Here is a 19,468-nt window from a genome sequence, read left to right as displayed (position 1 = left end):
AATTGGTAATCAATGCTGATGCTATTGCTGGTTTGACAGTAGCCATGACAAGGGTACCAGACACAATGCAGTGAGGAGACTGATCTTGTGACTTATTCCATTTGAAGCTGTAAATGAGGAGAAAATGAAAACATATTAGTTGAAAAAACACTTGAAAATGGATACATTTTGGATCAGGCAGAGCTGAATATTTCTTACATATGCCATTGATGGTGATAGAGGTTCCTTCAATGTCAAAGCCAACTACAGTTGATGAAGCATTGATCAAAACTTCTGCAATCTGAGTGCCATTAGGAACAAATGTGCTGAGAAATGCAAGCTTCATCACATTGACGATTGATCCATTTCTGCAGAGGGAGGGGAAATAATATTTTGTCATATTCAAGTTCAAGATAATAATCTAAAATTGTAACTTGGTCATTGTGAAAAAGTACCTAAAGCCGGTGACATCCAAAGACCTGAATGAGGATGGAAATGCATTTCGAAACTGAGGTTGAAGCTGCAGAAACAAAAACAAAAATATTAAAAAACATTTCAATGCAATATTTCACCTTAGGTCACCTCACTATGTGTTGGATAAGACCATTGTGATCAGAAAATGAAATCAATTATAGGTTTCTTGAGTATGAAGATTTGATTGTGATGTCTGGGACGCACCTGTGTCTTTATCATTGAAGCTCGGTTCTGAAAAGCCTGGGATGATGTATCCGACAAATCAGTTGTAAAAGGAATGAGAACAGATCTAAAAGTCACATTTACAACTATTTCTGACGCAGAAGTAGGTGCTGCAGTGGCTGGTGCTGCAGTGGCTGGTGCTGCAGTGGCAGGTGCTGCAGTGGCAGGTGCTGCAGTGGCTGGTGCTGCAGTGGCTGGTGCTGCAGTGGCTGGTGCTGCAGTGGCAGGTGCTGCAGTGGCTGGTGCTGCAGTGGCTGGTGCTGCAGTGGCAGGTGCTACAGTGGTTGGAGGTGCAGTGGCTGGAACTGGACCGTCTATGAAAAATTGATTATAAAGCAATAAGTTAATGATCATTTGTGCCCAGACCAAGAATATTTCTTTATCAGAGTTTATATCAAACTGACATTGGTTTCAAATTCAAAAAGCCTACAAATACTAGTCAGAGTGAAACATTTAGTAATGATAACTTACCAACTACTGAAACTGCACTGGGATTAAAGCTCACGTCGACATTATTGTTATCATTTGCAGCTTGAACAAGAGTTTGAGCAACAGCACTATTCTGTGGGAGGTCTGCAGCTGGAGTAGTTTGGTTAAAAGTAATTCCAAGATCCGCTTGAACTCCATCAACTCGTGTCTGAACAGCTCTGTATAATGATACCAAGTGGGACAACACATTAGGTTATTCTGTTGCTGACTGATAGAGAAACAAAGAATGTGAAAAATGACATGTAAAAGTAAAAATCATATATACAAATAAATGGCTTTTTATCCACGTCAGAAAAAAAATATTTTACCTGAAACCATTAACAAAGCATCTGACAAAACGGGCACCAAATTGTCTTCGGTATATCTCATTACACTGAAAAAAGAAGAGGAAGATGTAAGGACCTTCAGTTGGTTTAGACACAATTTTCCTCGAATCAAACTTTACACAAATAAAAATAAACAGACAGAGGATTCAGATCAACACAATTTCATAATATAAATCCCTCTCTTTGGTACAACATATGCAGTCATAAAAATTCAAGACATCTTAAAAATACTTACTCTTCCTACAAGTCGTGTTTCAAGATCTCGGTATTGAGCACTGCTGGGGTCCGTAAGTGCATCTGTAAAGGTTTCATTTACCAACATAACTTGAACTCTATAAACAGGTGCAGCTGCTGTGGTGGTTGTTATTGGAAATACTTGGGCTGTTGTAGCAGCTGAGGTTGTTGGAGCTGCATTGGTGGTTGTTGGAGCTGCAGTGGTTGTTGTTGGAGCTGCTGTGGTTGTTGTTGGAGCTGCTGTGGTTGTTGTTGGAGCAGCTGTGGTTGTTGTTGGAGCTGCTGTGGTTGTTGTTGGAGCAGCTGTGGTTGTTGTTGGAGCTGCAGTGGTTGTTGTTGGAGCAGCTGTGGTTGTTATTGGAGCTGCAGTGGTGGTTGTTGGAGCGGCAGTGGTGGTTGTTAGAGCGGCTATGGTTGTTGTTGGAGCGGCATTGGTGGTTGTTGGAGCTGCTGTGGTTGATGTTGGAGCAGCTGTGGTTGTTGTTGGTGCAGCTATGGTGGTTGTTGGAGCTGCAGTGGATGTTGTTGGCACAGCAGTGGTTGTTGTTTGAGCTGCTGTGGTTGGAGTTGCTGTGGATGTTGTTGGAGCACTTGTGATGGTTGTTGGTGCTGCAGTGGTTGTTGTTGGAGCAGCTGTGGTTGTTGTTGGAGCGGCTGTGGTGGTTGTTGGTGCAGCAGTGGAAGTTGTTGGCACAGCAGTGGTTGTTGTTGGAGCGGCTGTGGTGGTTGTTGGTACAGCTGTGGTTGTTGTTGGAGCTGCTGTGGATGTTGTTGGAGCACTTGTGGTGGTTGTTTGTGCTGCTGTGGTTGTTGTTGGAGCGGCTGTGGATGTTGTTGGAGCACTTGTGGTGGTTGTTGGTGCTGCTGTGGTTGTTGTTGGAGCTGCTGTGGTTGTTGTTGGAGCACTTGTGGTTGTTGTTGGTGCTGCTGTGGTTGTTGTTGGAGCAGCTGTGGTTGTTGTTGGAGCGGCTGTGGTTGTTGTTGGTGCAGCAGTGGTTGTTGTTGGTGCTGCAGTGGTTGTTGTTTGAGCTGCTGTGGTTGTTGTTGGAGCTGCAGTGGTTGTTGTTGGAGCGGCTGTGGTTGTTGTTGGAGCGGCTGTGGTTGTTGTTGGAGCGGCTGTGGTTGTTGGAGCTGCAGTGGTGGTTGTTGGAGCAGCTGTGGTTGTTGTTGGAGCTGCAGTGGTTGTTGTTGGAGCGGCTGTGGTTGTTGTTGGAGCTGCAGTGGTGGTTGTTGGAGCAGCTGTGGTTGTTGTTGGTGCAGCAGTGGTTGTTGTAGGTGCACTAGTGGTTGTTGTTGGTGCAGCTGTGGTTGTTGTTGGTGCAGCAGTGGTTGTTGTTGGTGCAGCAGTGGTTGTTGTTGGTGCTGCAGTGGTTGTTGTTGGAGCTGCTGTGGTTGTTGTTGGAGCTGCAGTGGTTGTTGTTGGAGCGGCTGTGGTTGTTGTTGGAGCTGCAATGGTTGTTGTTGGAGCTGCTGTGGTTGTTGTTGGAGCTGCAGTGGTTGTTGTTGGAGCTGCAGTGGTTGTTGTTGGAGCAGTTGTGGTGGTTGTTGGTGCTGCTGTGGTGGTTGTTGGAGTTGCTGTGGTGGTTGTTGGTGCAGCAGTGGTTGTTGTAGGAGCAGCTGTGGTTGTTGTTGGTGCAGCTGTGGTGGTTGTTGGTTCAGCTGTGGTGGTTGTTGGTGCAGCAGTGGTTGTTGTTGGAGCAGCTGTAGTTGTTGTTGGAGCGGCTGTGGTGGTTGTTGGAGTGGCTGTGGTTGTTGTAAAAGCAGCTGTGGTGGTTGTTGGTGCTGCTGTGGTTGTTGTTGGAGCAGTTGTTGTTGTTGTTGGAGCAGCTGTGGTTGTTGTTGGTGCGGCTGTGGTTGTTGTTGGAGCAGCTGTGGTCGTTGTTGGTGCTGCTGTGGTTGGTGTTGGAGCAGCAGTGGTTGTTGTTGGAGCGGCTGTGGTGGTTGTTGGTGAAACAGTGGTTGTTGTTGGAGCTGCAGTGGTGGTTGTTGGAGCAGCTGTGGTGGTTGTTGGTGCTGCTGTGGTTGTTGTTGGAGCAGCTGTGGTTGTTGTTGGTGCTGCTGTGGTTGTTGTCGGAGCAGTTGTGGTTGTTGTTGGAGCGGCTGTGGTTGTTGTAAAAGCAGCTGTGGTGGTTGTTGGTGCTGCTGTGGTTGTTGTTGGAGCAGTTGTTGTTGTTGTTGGAGCAGCTGTGGTTGTTGTTGGTGCGGCTGTGGTTGTTGTTGGAGCAGCTGTGGTCGTTGTTGGTGCTGCTGTGGTTGGTGTTGGAGCAGCAGTGGTTGTTGTTGGAGCGGCTGTGGTGGTTGTTGGTGAAACAGTGGTTGTTGTTGGAGCTGCAGTGGTGGTTGTTGGAGCAGCTGTGGTGGTTGTTGGTGCTGCTGTGGTTGTTGTTGGAGCAGCTGTGGTTGTTGTTGGTGCTGCTGTGGTTGTTGTCGGAGCAGTTGTGGTTGTTGTTGGAGCTGCTGTGGTTGTTGTTGGTGCTGCTGTGGTTGTTGTTGGAGCTGCAGTGGTTGTTGTTGGAGCTGCAGTGGTTGTTGTTGGAGCAGCTGTGGTTGTTGTTGGAGCAGCTGTGGTTGTTGTTGGAGCAGCTGTGGTGGTTGTTGGTGCAGCAGTGGTTGTTGTTGGTGCAGCAGTGGTTGTTGTTGGTGCAGCAGTGGTTGTTGTTGGTGCTGCTGTGGTTGTTGTTGGTGCAGCAGTGGTAGTTGTTGGTGCAGCAGTGGTTGTTGTTGGAGCGGATGTGGTGGTTGTTGGTGCTGCTGTGGTTGTTGTTGGAGCGGCTGTGGTTGTTGTTGGTGCAGCAGTGGTAGTTGTTGGTGCAGCAGTGGTTGTTGTTGGAGCTGCTGTGGTCGTTGTTGGTGCTGCTGTGGTTGTTGTTGGAGCAGCTGTGGTTGTTGTTGGAGCTGCTGTGGTGGTTGTTGGTGCAGCAGTGGTAGTTGTTGGTGCAGCAGTGGTTGTTGTTGGTGCAGCAGTGGTTGTTGTTGGAGCAGCAGTGGTAGTTGTTGGTGCAGCTGTGGTTGTTGTTGGTGCGGCTGTGGTTGTTGTTGGTGCAGCAGTGGTAGTTGTTGGTGCAGCAGTGGTTGTTGTTGGAGCGGATGTGGTGGTTGTTGGTGCTGCTGTGGTTGTTGTTGGAGCGGCTGTGGTTGTTGTTGGTGCAGCAGTGGTAGTTGTTGGTGCAGCAGTGGTTGTTGTTGGAGCAGCTGTGGTCGTTGTTGGTGCTGCTGTGGTTGTTGTTTGTGCTGCAGTGGTTGTTGTTGGAGCGGCTGTGGTCGTTGTTGGTGCTGCTGTGGTTGTTGTTGGTGCTGCTGTGGTTGTTGTTGGAGCAGCTGTGGTTGTTGTTGGAGCTGCTGTGGTGGTTGTTGGTGCAGCAGTGGTAGTTGTTGGTGCAGCAGTGGTTGTTGTTGGTGCAGCAGTGGTTGTTGTTGGTGCAGCAGTGGTAGTTGTTGGTGCAGCTGTGGTTGTTGTTGGTGCGGCTGTGGTTGTTGTTGGTGCAGCAGTGGTAGTTGTTGGTGCAGCAGTGGTCGTTGTTGGAGCTGCTGTGGTCGTTGTTGGTGCTGCTGTGGTTGTTGTTGGAGCAGCTGTGGTTGTTGTTGGAGCTGCTGTGGTGGTTGTTGGTGCAGCAGTGGTAGTTGTTGGTGCAGCAGTGGTTGTTGTTGGTGCAGCTGTGGTTGTTGTTGGAGCAGCAATGGTAGTTGTTGGTGCAGCTGTGGTTGTTGTTGGTGCGGCTGTGGTTGTTGTTGGTGCAGCAGTGGTTGTTGTTGGAGCAGCAGTGGTAGTTGTTGGTGCAGCTGTGGTTGTTGTTGGTGCGGCTGTGGTTGTTGTTGGTGCAGCAGTGGTAGTTGTTGGTGCAGCAGTGGTTGTTGTTGGAGCGGATGTGGTGGTTGTTGGTGCTGCTGTGGTTGTTGTTGGAGCGGCTGTGGTTGTTGTTGGTGCAGCAGTGGTAGTTGTTGGTGCAGCAGTGGTTGTTGTTGGAGCAGCTGTGGTCGTTGTTGGTGCTGCTGTGGTTGTTGTTGGTGCTGCAGTGGTTGTTGTTGGAGCGGCTGTGGTCGTTGTTGGTGCTGCTGTGGTTGTTGTTGGAGCAGCTGTGGTTGTTGTTGGAGCTGCAGTGGTGGTTGTTGGCGCGGCTGTGGTTGTTGTTGGAACCGCTGTGGTAGTTGTTTGCGCTGTAGTTTTCTTTGCTTGAGATATTAATACAGCTATTGATATTGGAAAATAGTGAATTAGTATTCATTTTAAAATTTATAATATTTATATATGTTTTTGTTTCGTTAATGTCAGAGCTCTAATAACATAACTCACAATTCTGAGGTCATCATATTATTTTCTTTTATAAAGCAATAGGGTTACTTTTTGTTTCCCCCTGAGATTGTGACTCAAGAATAGAATTTCCAAATTCCAAATTTTTATTTTTATTTTATGTACTTTGCAGGTGTAAATCACACTCATCTTACCTGTTAAAATCAGAATAAATATGTTCTTTCCAACAGCCATCTTTTGTCCTTGTGAGTCTATCAAAAATAAATCAGTGCAGACAATGCAGAAACTTCATCAATAGGGAATTATGAAATAAATAATCTGTACACGTATCTCTTAGCAGAATCATTATTTTTGTTTTTTATGGCATAACAATCAGAACCAAAATCATTACTAAGGAAGGTTAGATACGTAATACAATATATGAACGTCGATAAAATCTAACTTGAATCAACTTTCTTTTCTTTAACTTTTTGGAATGTTGTTTGAAATAAACAGATAGTTAGCACAATGCTTGTTGTAGATGATTCATCCTGCTATTGACTGAATATGTTAAAGGATTAATGTGTAAACACATTTAAAATGAAACGGTTTAATATAACTTAAAAAAACAGTGCAACTTATACTGACATTGTAATCATTATTTTCCTTCACCACAGAGTTCACACTTCAAAAGAACTGATGAATTTGACCTTTGTCTTTAGGAGAGTAACAAATCATTTTTAAATCCAGTCTTTTAGGGAGAGTTGCCATTATTAATTTATGACCAAAAGCAAACTTTTCCTTACATATCCTAATTTCAGTTTATTTAAGCCATGGGAACTCAAATACAAAATAAACTGTTAGGTTGTAAGAGTTTAGAAGATTATATAGACCCTTTTCCCAACATTTAATTGACACAACGAAACATTTTTCTTCAACTCCTCCGCATCTCTTAATCTGTCTTGCATAATCTTAACTACCAGTTTCTCAGTAAGAGTTAAGAGGTAAGATGCATTTTAAACATAAATACAGACTATTTAAAAATGTAAATATGTACAAAAGCTTAAATACAGAAGGAAAAATTTACTCACCTCAAAATAGATCAATAATAAGATCAATGTAGAGTTATTTATTCCGTCTGTATCAGATTAAGATTTTGTCTAAACTGAAGAATGAAAACTTTTTTCTTCAATATAATTCACAGCTATGATTTGTAAACCTTTCAGCTAGGTAACAACCATCCAGTTTAAAGGGCTTTATATATCAGAAAGGAATAATAGATGACTATGTGTCTCTTACGTGTTGAACATTTCTGAAATGTTGTGACGTATTTGCAGTGAACAAAGGCAAATCACTGCTTACACGTTTTAATTTGTCAGTCTGTCATTATCTTTGCAAAGTATTGTGGCACACTCCCTTTTCTTGTCCTGTGACACAAGCTGCCGGTGCATTCCACTTACGGGAATGTAGAAAGAATTTTCACCTTATGACAGAAAGTTGTGAAAAATAATTTAAGAAATTTAAGAGTTTAAGAGTTCTTTTTAATGGGTTATTAAAACAAAATGCAAAAAAGAACAATAACTGTTATCATGTTCTACCGTTTTGGCCAAGTATGGTTCATTTTATATGGAGTCATTTGGGTAAATTTTTAACTACAACACAATTAAATTACAATTTAGCCAAACCAAACTAAAATTGCTTCACTTGTGTTTTGCTTGTCCAACATTTAGCTGTTGCCCATTTTAGCATATAATTGTACTATGACATAAAAACAACAACTGGAGACGATCATAAAGGTGAGCATGCAAGAAGGTTTTAACAACATTATTCCGTCCAAAGAATGATGAAAGACCATTGCTTTCATGCCCATGACATCTTTTTGCTACATCCTAGCTATATATAGATTTTAATAATCTATACAATGTTTCTCAACCCTGGTCCTGGGGACCTACTGCCCTGCATGTTTTAGATGTTTCCTTCTATCAACACATCTGATTCAAATTAACTGGTCATTATCAAGCTTCTTGTTGAGCTGATCATTTGAATCAGGTGTGTTTGAAGATGGAAACATTTAAAACATGCAGGGCAGTAGGTCCCCAGGACCAGGGTTGAGAAACACTAATAAATCAGATAAATGTGTCCTTGACCTGGTTAAACAGCAACATTTGATGAATTAAGAAAATTAAATTTCTGAGGTAAGCTTTGATGAAGCTTGCTCAAGTGTTTTCTGAATTGAAAGTCAATGATCTTTTGAGATACTGTAGCTGAAAATAGCAACAATGTTTGGTATGTCTGCTAATGTAGTTATGAATAATGAAGTTAAACTGAATTAAATAGAGTCAAGCAGCTTCTTGAACGTATATACCCAATTATAATCAAACTTTTGATTCAGACTTTGGATTTCATAACTTACTTCTGTAGTACAGGCAGGAAAGAAGAAATTAAATATTAAAAGATTAAACTTCAGATTTTTAACAAGGTTTCTATTTGACAATGAATTTGATATTTTAAGTACCTTCACCTCAGTATCATAAAGGTATTTCATAAGTGGGGTGAATGATATTTTTTGTCACAGCTTCAAATCAAAATTAATTAATTGTGCTTGAGCAAACATATTGGACATAGTCTTCTGTATTTACTGTTTATTTATGTTTGTCTTTTACTGTTACTTTTTAAACTTCATGCTTGAATTGGAACCTGTGGCCAGTTCTTTATAGTTTTGTTTTGGGATATACAAGACAGTGGATAGTGTTGAAAATCAGATAGAGAGAGAGAGAGAGAGGGGGAACTCCCTACTGAAAAGTACACACTGCCTACTGAACTGTGGCAAGGGCCCCTGTCTTTGGACTGTGGGCGGAAGCAGGAGTACCCGGAGAGAACCCACACATGCAAAGGGAGAACATGCAAACTGCAAACAGAGAGGTTAGGTCCGAAGGGAATTCGAAGCAGGAACCTCTTCGCTATGAGGCAACAGCGCTAACTACTGCACCACAGTACAGTCCTACTTATAATAATAAGAATAAATAAATAACATAGTTTAAATGGCTTGTCTGTAGTTTTATTGCAATATTTTATGCTTTAAAATAACTCTTCAGGATTCAGCTTTTCGGTTTGTTTGTGCTGTTACATTAATCTATGACTCTTTGACTGGTTTTCCATTTATTTTTGGGAGAGGCCATATTTTTTTCTTTCCTTTTTTTTAAGTGGTCGCAAATTTAAGTGTTACGTTTTTGATCTATTTTTGTCCTGCAGCTAGTTGGACAACATAGTAATAATCAGAGATATCACTAAAAATTTGACTCTGTTTCACTTCTATCTAAAAGCAGCAGCTCTCGATTGTTGTACAGATTTCCTCTTCCTTCTTGCTGTAAAATGAACAAATTCCTCATTTCTATTAGTGAAAGATAAAAAGTGTACAATTAAAAACGTACTCTGTGTATGGTCATACACATTTGCTTAAAAATGCCAAATTCAAGTTTTGATACACCCATCTCTCAAAGTAAAATGTGCACCACTCCTATTTCTCTCTTTCTGAGCGGACAGGTTTCACTGACACAAGGATGACTGCAACAGACTGACTGCAAGACATTATTGTGAAAATCGATTATATAAAACTTCAAGCATTGTTTATAACTGTAGTGTCCTTTTTTTAATAAATCCGGAAAATAGGCAGGGTCAGTTTTTGCCTGTGACCGGACCAACACAGAACATTTTTAAGTTCTAAGTGGTGTTTTAAAGCTTGTTTGTCTTTCTTCAGAGACTGGACCCAGGAGACCAACAAACTGAGTACTGAAAGCTTTATTCATCTTTTTCAGAATCCAAAGCAGTGAGCTGTTTGCAGACGACTCACCAGGACAAAGAATATCACACAATATATACTTATTAGGGGGCGTGAAGATGGTATCCGCCTGCTCCACCATTAGATTCTCCGACTTCATGGAATACGGGCTTCATATCTCTATCTATGTCCGACGCGAGCTTGATAGCTCTATCTATGTCCCACATGGGCTTTATAGCTCCAACTATGTCCCACATGGGCTTCATAGCTCCAGCCATGCCCCACGTGGGCTTCACAGCCCCAGTCATGTCCCATACATTGCCACATGCTATTTTCAGAAGTTAGCAGTCAAAAAACCTACTGCAATGTCATGTCTTCTTGATAAATGGGCTAAATATCTGGCCAACCATCTTGTGACCGGACATCGACACACCAACATAGCATGTATGTCAGGTTTTCTTGGATTGATGGTCCTTTTTCTTGTATTTTTCCCTCCTTCACCTCTCGTAAATGTCAGGTTAGCCTAAGATTTATTACTTAATTACCCCAAAAGAGAGCTCGTATGAAACTTGAGACCTCACATTTTTTAGACCGTGCAAAACCTCGACGGATTACCTAAAGATTCACCTATGTTGTCGGATTTCACTTTGTAGGCTCAGTTTAAATTCATGTACAGATGTGCCTTTGTGCATTTCATCCTTAGTTGATTATGTTATGTTTATAATATAAACTATATAAATGTTGACTATAAGGAATATAAATACATGCCTTCAGGTGGGACACTACATAATCTATTCTCAAATGAAAGCTACTGACCATATAGATTCCTTGACACACTCTTTAACAAACGAAAATTTCAAAAATCAAACGAGAAGATATAGTTTCTTCTAAGAGTTTTTATTCTGATCATGGTAAACTTTCTGACAGGTATAATACAAACAGCAAAAAGTCTCACAGAATAAAGGTATGCAGTATTACATAAATATATTTTGAATAAATAAAAAAGTTGACAGTGCATTGTTTTTGAATAGATATCCCTTAAAAATAATTGAATACATTAGTTAAGGGGTGTGCAGCTTGAGATGTGTTCCTTTAAAATGTTTAAAGACATTTTTCTATCTATAATAATCCTGTTGAAGCTTAACATGAATTTTACATGTATTTGTGAATACAGACAGATTTAAATTATTATAAGTTATAGTTAAACTTGTACAGAGTTAAATTAAATGAAGACTACCAAAATCCACTTTATATTCTACCTTTTCACAGAAACATCAACAATTTCTCTATCTGCTAATGTCAAAGTAAAGACTTAAATACAGTTCAGGCAGAAATGAGAGTGATTTTACAGTTTTCTTTTCAGTGTGACTGGTTTTACTTGTTTGGCAATCAAACAAGACAAGACTCAACAAGACAGCATGAGTTACTCTCACTAGATAATTTACAGTACACAGTAAAGCAAGACACAATTGTTCATGAATAGTGCAATCATTTTCTGATATACCATAGTCAAATAGAAGTGATGTTGTATTGTATTGTTGATAATTCTAATGATGATTCAGTGGACCAGATGTAGTCATTCTGTTTGGCCCAGGGTCCTGGACCCTCCCGGATATATACGTTCAGTTTCAACAGACAAATCTAATCCACTGTCATAACTAGTAAGTGGTCAGTGAAAAGTTAAATTTATAGTGAGTTCATCCAAAGCAAAGTTGACGACAATCTTGGATATTTACTCACAACGCAATCAGTTTTCATACCAGTAACGGCAGTCCTGTTCTGTTTTAATTGGTAATCAATGCTGATGCTATTGCTGGTTTGACAGTAGCCATGACAAGGGTACCAGACACAATGCAGTGAGGAGACTGATCTTGTGACTTATTCCACTTGAAGCTGTAAATGAGGAGAAAATGAAAACATATTAGTTGAAAAAACACTTGAAAATGGATACATTTTGGATCAGGCAGAGCTGAATATTTCTTACATATGCCATTGATGGTGATAGAGGTTCCTTCAATGTCAAAGCCAACTACAGTTGATGAAGCATTGATCAAAACTTCTGCAATCTGAGTGCCATTAGGAACAAATGTGCTGAGAAATGCAAGCTTCATCACATTGATGATTGATCCATTTCTGCAGAGGGAGGGGAAATAATATTTTGTCATATTCAAGTTCAAGATAATAATCTAAAATTGTAACTTGGTCATTGTGAAAAAGTACCTAAAGCCGATGACATCCAAAGACCTGAATAAGGATGGAAATGCATTTCGAAACTGAGGTTGAAGCTGCAGAAACAAAAACAAAAATATTAAAAAACATTTCAATGCAATATTTCACCTTAGGTCACCTCACTGTGTTGGATAAGACCATTGTGATCAGAAAATGAAATCAATTATAGGTTTCTTGAGTATGAAGATTTGATTGTGATGTCTGGGACGCACCTGTGTCTTTATCATTGAAGCTCGGTTCTGAAAAGCCTGGGATGATGTATCCAACAAATCAGTTGTAAAAGGAATGAGAACAGATCTGAAAGTCACATTTACAACTATATCTGACGCAGAAGTAGGTGCTGCAGTGGCAGGTGCTGCAGTGGCTGGTGCTGCGGTGGCTGGTGCTGCAGTGGCTGGTGCTGCAGTGGCTGGTGCTGCAGTAGCTGGTGCTGCAGTGGCAGAAGCTGCAGTGGTTGGAGCTGCAGTGGTTGTAGCTGCAGTGGTTGGAGGTGTAACTGGAACTGGACCGTCTATGAAAAAGTAATTATAAGACAAAAAGTTAATAATCATTTGTGCCCAGACCAAGAATATTTCTTTATCAGAGTTTATATCAAACTGACATTGGTTTCAAATTCAAAAAGCCTACAAATACTAGTCAGAGTGAAACATTTAGTAATGATAACTTACCAACTACTGAAACTGCATTGGGATTAAAGCTGACGTCGCCATTATTGTTATCATTTGCAGCTTGAACAAGAGTTTGAGCAACAGCACTATTCTGTGGGAGGTCTGCAGCTGGAGTAGTTTGGTTAAAAGTAATTCCAAGATCCGCTTGAACTCCATCAACTCGTGTCTGAACAGCTCTGTATAATGATACCAAGTGGGACAACACATTAGGTTATTCTGTTGCTGACTGATAGAGAAACATAGAATGTGAAAAATGTCATGTAAAAGTGAAAATCCTATATACAAATAAATGGCTTTTTATCCACGTCAGAAAAAAATATTTTACCTGAAACCATTAACAGAGCATCTGACAAAGCGGGCACCAAATTGTCTTCGGTATATCTCATTACACTGAAAAAAGAAGAGGAAAATGTAAGGACCTTTATTTGGTTTAGCCACAATTTTCCTCGATTAAAACTTTACACAAATAATAATAAACAGACAGAGGATTCAGATCAACACAATTTTCTATTTTAAATCCCTCTCTTTGGTATAACATATGCAGTCATAAAAATTCAAGACATATTAAAAATACTTACTCTTGCTACAAGTCGTCTTTCAAGATCTCGGTATTGAGCACTTCTGGGGTCCGTAAGTGCATCTGTAAAGGTTTCATTTACCAACATAACTTGTACTTTATAAACAGGTGCAGCTGCTGTGGTGGTTGTTATTGGAAATGCTTGGGCTGTTGTAGCAGCTGTGGTTGTTGGAGCTGCATTGGTGGTTGTTTGAGCAACTCTGGTGGTTGTTTGAGACGCTGTGGTTGTTGTTGGAGAGGCAGTGGTTGTTGTTGGAGCTGCAGTGGTGGTTGTTGGAGCAGCTGTAGTTGTTGTTACACCTGCAGTGGTTGTTGTTGGAGCTGCAGTGGTGGTTGTTGGAGCAGCTGTAGTTGTTGTTACAGCTGCATTGGTGGTTGTTGGAGCTGCAGTGGTTGTTGTTGGAGCATTTGTGGTGATTGTTGGAGCTGCTGTGGTTGTTGTTGGAGCACTTAAGATGGTTGTTGGTGCGGCTGTGCTGGTTGTTGGAGCAGCTGTGGTTGTTGTTGGAGCAGCTGTGGTTGTTGTTGGTGCAGCTGTGGTTGTTGTTGGAGCTGCAGTGGTGGTTGTTGGTGCAGCTGTTGTTGTTGTTGGAGCTGCCGTTGTGGTTGTTGGGGCAGCTGTGGTGGTTGTTGGAGCTGCAGTGGTGGTTGTTGGAGCTGCAGTGGTTGTTGTTGGAGTAGCTGTGGTTGTTGTTGGAGCTGCAGTGGTGGTTGTTGGTGCAGCTGTGGTTGTTGTTGGAGCAGCTGTGGTTGTTGTTGCAGCTGCAGTGGTGGTTGTTGGAGCTGCAGTGGTGGTTGTTGGAGCAGCTGTGGTTGGTGTTGGAACTGCAGTGGTGGTTGTTGGAGCAGCTGTGGTTGTCGTTGGTGCAGCTGTGGTTGTTGTTGGTGCAGCTGTGGTTGTTGTTGGAGCTGCAGTGGTGGTTGTTGGTGCAGCTGTTGTTGTTGTTGGAGCTGCCGTTGTGGTTGTTGGAGCAGCTGTGGTGGTTGTTGGTGCAGCTGTGGTTGTTGTTGGAGCTGCTGTGGTTGTTGTTGGAGCTGCAGTGGTGGTTGTTGGAGCAGCTATGGTTGTTGTTGGAGCTGCAGTGGTGGTTGTTGGAGCAGCTGTGGTTGTCGTTGGTGCAGCTGTGGTTGTTGTTGGTGCAGCTGTGGTTGTTGTTGGAGCTGCAGTGGTGGTTGTTGGTGCAGCTGTTGTTGTTGTTGGAGCTGCCGTTGTGGTTGTTGGAGCAGCTGTGGTTGTTGTTGGTGCAGCTGTGGTTGTTGTTGGAGCTGCAGTGGTTGTTGTTGGAGCTGCAGTGGTGGTTGTGTGAGCAGCTGTGGTTGTTGTTGGTGCAGCTGTGGTTGTTGTTGGAGCTGCAGTGGTTGTTGTTGGTGCAGCTGTGGTTGTTGTTGGAGCGGCTGTTGTTGTTGTTGGAGCTGCAGTGGTTGTTGTTGGAGCTGCAGTGGTGGTTGTTGGAGCAGCTGTCGTTGTTGTTGGTGCAGCTGTGGTTGTTGTTGGAGCTGCAGTGGTGGTTGTTGGTGCAACTGTGGTTGTTGTTGGTGCAGCTGTGGTTGTTGTTGGAGCAGCTGTGGTGGTTGTTGGATCTGCAGTGGTGGTTGTTGGAGCTGCAGTGGTTGTTGTTGGAGCAGCTGTGGTTGTTGTTGCAGCGGCTGTTGTTGTTGTTGGAGCTACAGTTGTGGTTGTTGGTGCAACTGTGGTTGTTGTTGGAGCAGCTGTGGTTGTTGTTGGAGCTGCAGTGGTGGTTGTTGGAGCTGCAGGGGTGGTTGTTGGAGCTGCAGTGGTTGTTGTTGGAGCTGCAGTGGTGGTTGTTGGAGCAGCTGTGGTTGTTGTTGGAGCTGCAGTGGTGGTTGTTGGAGCAGCTGTCGTTGTCGTTGGTGCAACTGTGGTTGTTGTTGGAGCAGCTGTGGTTGTTGTTGGAGCAGCTGTGGTTGTTGTTGCAGCAGCTGTGGTTGTTGTTGGAGCTGCAGTGGTGGTTGTTGGAGCTGCAGTGGTTGTTGTTGGTGCAGCTGTGGTTGTTGTTGGAGCAGCTATGGTTGTTGTTTGAGCTGCAGTGGTGGTTGTTGGAGCTGCAGTGGTTGTTGTTGGAGCAGCTGTGGTTGTTGTTGGAGCTGCAGTGGTGGTTGTTGGTGCGGCTGTGGTTGTTGTTGGTGCAGCTGTGGTTGTTGTCGGTGCACCTGTGGTTGTTGTTGGAGCTGCAGTGGTGGTTGTTGGAGCCGCCGTGGTTGTTGTTGGTGCAGCTGTGGTTGTTGTTGGTGCAGCTGTGGTTGTTGTTGGTGCAGCTGTGGTTGTTGTTGGAGCGGCTGTTGTTGTTGTTGGAGCTGCCGTTGTGGTTGTTGGAGCAGCTGTGGTAGTTGTTGGTGCAGCTGTGGTTGTTGTTGGTGCAGCTGTGGTTGTTGTTGGAGCGGCTGTTGTTGTTGTTGGAGCTGCCGTTGTGGTTGTTGGAGCAGCTGTGGTAGTTGTTGGTGCAGCTGTGGTTGTTGTTGGTGCAGCTGTGGTTGTTGTTGGAGCGGCTGTTGTTGTTGTTGGAGCTGCCGTTGTGGTTGGTGGAGCAGCTGTGGTGGTTGTGTGAGCAGCTGTGCTTGTTGTTGGAGCTGCAGTGGTTGTTGTTGGTGCAGCTGTGGTTGTTGTTGGTGCAGCTGTGGTTGTTGTTGGTGCAGCTGTGGTTGTTGTTGGAGCGGCTGTTGTTGTTGTTGGAGCTGCCGTTGTGGTTGTTGGAGCAGCTGTGGTAGTTGTTGGTGCAGCTGTGGTTGTTGTTGGAGCTGCAGTGGTTGTTGTTGGAGCTGCAGTGGTTGTTGTTGGAGCTGCAGTGGTGGTTGTTGGAGCAGCTGTCGTTGTTGTTGGTGCAGCTGTGGTTGTTGTTGGAGCTGCAGTGGTTGTTGTTGGTGCAGCTGTGGTTGTTGTTGGAGCTGCCGTTGTTGGTGCAGCTGTGGTTGTTGTTGGTGCAGTTGTGGTTGTTGTTGGAGAAGCTGTGGTGGTTGTTGGAGCTGCAGTGGTGGTTGTTGGAGCTGCAGTGGTTGTTGTTGGAGCAGCTGTGGTTGTTGTTGGAGCTGCAGTGGTGGTTGTTGGAGCAGCCGTGGTTGTTGTTGGTGCAGCTATGGTTGTTGTTGGAGCTGCAGTTGTGGTTGTTGGAGCAGCTGTGGTTGTTGTTGGTGCAGCTGTGGTTGTTGTTGGAGCTGCAGTGGTGGTTGTTGGAGCAGCTGTCGTTGTTGTTGGTGCAGCTGTGGTTGTTGTTGGAGCAGCTGTGGTTGTTGTTGGAGCTGCAGTGGTGGTTGTTGGAGCAGCTGTGGTTGTTGTTGGAGCAGCTGTGGTTGTTGTTGGTGCGGCTGTGGTTGTTGTTGGAGCTGCCGTGGTTGTTGTTGGTGCAGCTGTGGTTGTTGTTGGAGCTGCTGTGGTTGTTGTTGCAGCTGCAGTGGTGGTTGTTGGAGCTGCAGTGGTTGTTGTTGGTGCAGCTGTGGTTGTTGTTGGTGCAGCTGTGGTTGTTGTTGGAGCAGCTGTGGTTGTTGTTGGTGCAGCCGTGGTTGTTGTTGGAGATGCAGTTGTGGTTGTTGGTGCAGCTGTTGTTGTTGTCGGAGCTGCCGTTGTGGTTGTTGGAGCTGCAGTGGTTGTTGTTGGTGTAGCTGTGGTTGTTGTTGGTGTAGCTGTGGTTGTTGTTGGTGCAGCTGTGGTTGTTGTTGGAGCTGCAGTGGTGGTTGTTGGAGCAGCCGTGGTTGTTGTTGGTGCAGCTGTGGTTGTTGTTGGAGCTGCAGTTGTGGTTGTTGGTGCAGCTGTTGTTGTTGTCGGAGCTGCCGTTGTGGTTGTTGGAGCAACTGTGGTTGTTGTTGGTGCAGCTGTGGTTGTTGTTGGAGCTGCAGTGGTGGTTGTTGGAGCTGCAGTGGTGGTTGTTGGAGCAGCTGTGGTTGTTGTTGGTGCGGCTGTGGTTGTTGTTGGAGCCGCCGTGGTTGTTGTTGGTGCAGCTGTGGTTGTTGTTGGAGCTGCAGTGGTGGTTGTTGGAGCAGCTGTGGTTGTTGTTGGTGCGGCTGTGGTTGTTGTTGGAGCAGCCGTGGTTGTTGTTGGTGCAGCTGTGGTTGTTGTTGGAGCTGCAGTGGTTGTTGTTGGTGCAGCTGTGGTTGTTGTTGGAGCGGCTGTTGTTGTTGTTGGAGCTGCAGTTGTGGTTGTTGGTGCAACTGTGGTTGTTGTTGGAGCAGCTGTGGTTGTTGTTGGAGCTGCAGTGGTGGTTGTTGGAGCTGCAGTGGTGGTTGTTGGAGCTGCAGTGGTTGTTGTTGGAGCTGCAGTGGTGGTTGTTGGAGCTGCAGTGGTTGTTGTTGGAGCAGCTGTGGTTGTTGTTGGAGCTGCAGTGGTGGTTGTTGGAGCAGCTGTCGTTGTCGTTGGTGCAGCTGTGGTTGTTGTTGGAGCAGCTGTGGTTGTTGTTGGAGCAGCTGTGGTTGTTGTTGCAGCAGCTGTGGTTGTTGTTGGTGCAGCTGTGGTTGTTGTTGGAGCTGCAGTGGTGGTTGTTGGAGCAGCTGTCGTTGTTGTTGGTGCAGCTGTCGTTGTTGTTGGAGCTGCAGTGGTTGTTGTTGGTGCAGCTGTGGTTGTTGTTGGTGCAGTTGTGGTTGTTGTTGGAGAAGCTGTGGTGGTTGTTGGAGCTGCAGTGGTGGTTGTTGGAGCTGCAGTGGTTGTTGTTGGAGCAGCTGTGGTTGTTGTTGGAGCTGCAGTGGTGGTTGTTGGAGCAGCCGTGGTTGTTGTTGGTGCAGCTGTGGTTGTTGTTGGAGCTGCAGTTGTGGTTGTTGGAGCAGCTGTGGTTGTTGTTGGTGCAGCTGTGGTTGTTGTTGGAGCTGCAGTGGTGGTTGTTGGAGCAGCTGTCGTTGTTGTTGGTGCAGCTGTGGTTGTTGTTGGAGCTGCAGTGGTGGTTGTTGGTTCAGCTGTGGTTGTTGTTGGTGCGGCTGTGGTTGTTGTTGGAGCCGCCGTGGTTGTTGTTGGTGCAGCTGTGGTTGTTGTTGGAGCTGCAGTTGTTGTTGTTGGTGCAGCTGTGGTTGTTGTTGGAGCGGCTGTTGTTGTTGTTGGAGCTGCCGTTGTGGTTGTTGGTGCAGCTGTGGTTGTTGTTGGTGCAGCTGTGGTTGTTGTTGGTGCAGATGTGGTTGTTGTTGGTGCAGCTGTGGTTGTTGTTGCAGCTGCAGTGGTGGTTGTTGGAGCTGCAGTGGTTGTTGTTGGTGCAGCTGTGGTTGTTGTTGGAGCAGCTGTGGTTGTTGTTGGAGCAGCCGTGGTTGTTGTTGGTGCAGCCGTGGTTGTTGTTGGAGATGCAGTTGTGGTTGTTGGTGCAGCTGTTGTTGTTGTCGGAGCTGCCGTTGTGGTTGTTGGAGCTGCAGTGGTTGTTGTTGGTGTAGCTGTGGTTGTTGTTGGTGTAGCTGTGGTTGTTGTTGGTGCAGCTGTGGTTGTTGTTGGAGCTGCAGTGGTGGTTGTTGGAGCAGCCGTGGTTGTTGTTGGAGCTGCAGTTGTGGTTGTTGGTGCAGCTGTTGTTGTTGTCGGAGCTGCTGTTGTGGTTGTTGGAGCAGCTGTGGTTGTTGTTGGTGCAGCTGTGGTTGTTGTTGGAGCTGCAGTGGTGGTTGTTGGAGCTGCAGTGGTGGTTGTTGGAGTAGCTGTGGTTGTTGTTGGTGCGGCCGTGGTTGTTGTTGGAGCAGCTGTGGTTGTTGTTGGAGCTGCAGTGGTGGTTGTTGGTGCAGCTGTGGTTGTTGTTGGTGCGGCTGTGGTTGTTGTTGGAGCTGCCGTGGTTGTTGTTGGTGCAGCTGTGGTTGTTGTTGGAGCTGCAGTGGTTGTTGTTGGTGCGGCTGTGGTTGTTGTTGGAGCCGCCGTGGTTGTTGTTGGTGCAGCTGTGGTTGTTGTTGGAGCTGCAGTTGTTGTTGTTGGTGCAGCTGTGGTTGTTGTTGGAGCGGCTGTTGTTGTTGTTGGAGCTGCCGTTGTGGTTGTTGGTGCAGCTGTGGTTGTTGTTGGTGCAGCTGTAGTTGTTGTTGGTGCAGCTGTGGTTGTTGTTGGTGCAGCTGTGGTTGTTGTTGCAGCTGCAGTGGTGGTTGTTGGAGCTGCATTGGTTGTTGTTGGTGCAGCTGTGGTTGTTGTTGGAGCAGCTGTGGTTGTTGTTGGAGCAGCCGTGGTTGTTGTTGGTGCAGCCGTGGTTGTTGTTGGAGATGCAGTTGTGGTTGTTGGTGCAGCTGTTGTTGTTGTCGGAGCTGCCGTTGTGGTTGTTGGAGCTGCAGTGGTTGTTGTTGGTGTAGCTGTGGTTGTTGTTGGTGTAGCTG

General features: G+C 44.9%; 1 protein-coding gene across 1 annotated transcript; it reads right to left on the bottom strand.

The window, feature by feature from the left end:
• Nucleotides 1–3,230: 3,230 nt before the first annotated feature.
• Nucleotides 3,231–12,669, bottom strand: LOC136177543 (probable cyclin-dependent serine/threonine-protein kinase DDB_G0292550). The gene is made up of 5 exons (XM_065950981.1): nt 12,662–12,669; nt 12,287–12,470; nt 11,951–12,015; nt 6,168–6,224; nt 3,231–5,912 (listed from the first exon to the last, which is right to left on the bottom strand). The coding sequence occupies exons 1-5, from the start codon at nt 12,667–12,669 to the stop codon at nt 3,380–3,382; spliced, it is 2,847 nt and encodes a 948-aa protein (XP_065807053.1). The 3' UTR covers nt 3,231–3,379.
• Nucleotides 12,670–19,468: the final 6,799 nt, after the last annotated feature.

The sequence above is a fragment of the Labrus bergylta genome, chromosome 22 (assembly GCF_963930695.1).
Source record: "Labrus bergylta chromosome 22, fLabBer1.1, whole genome shotgun sequence".
In the NCBI taxonomy this organism is placed as follows: Eukaryota; Metazoa; Chordata; class Actinopteri; order Labriformes; family Labridae; genus Labrus; species Labrus bergylta.
The sequence above is the reverse complement of the archived record's forward strand: the minus strand, read 5'-3'. Positions and strand labels throughout refer to the sequence as shown.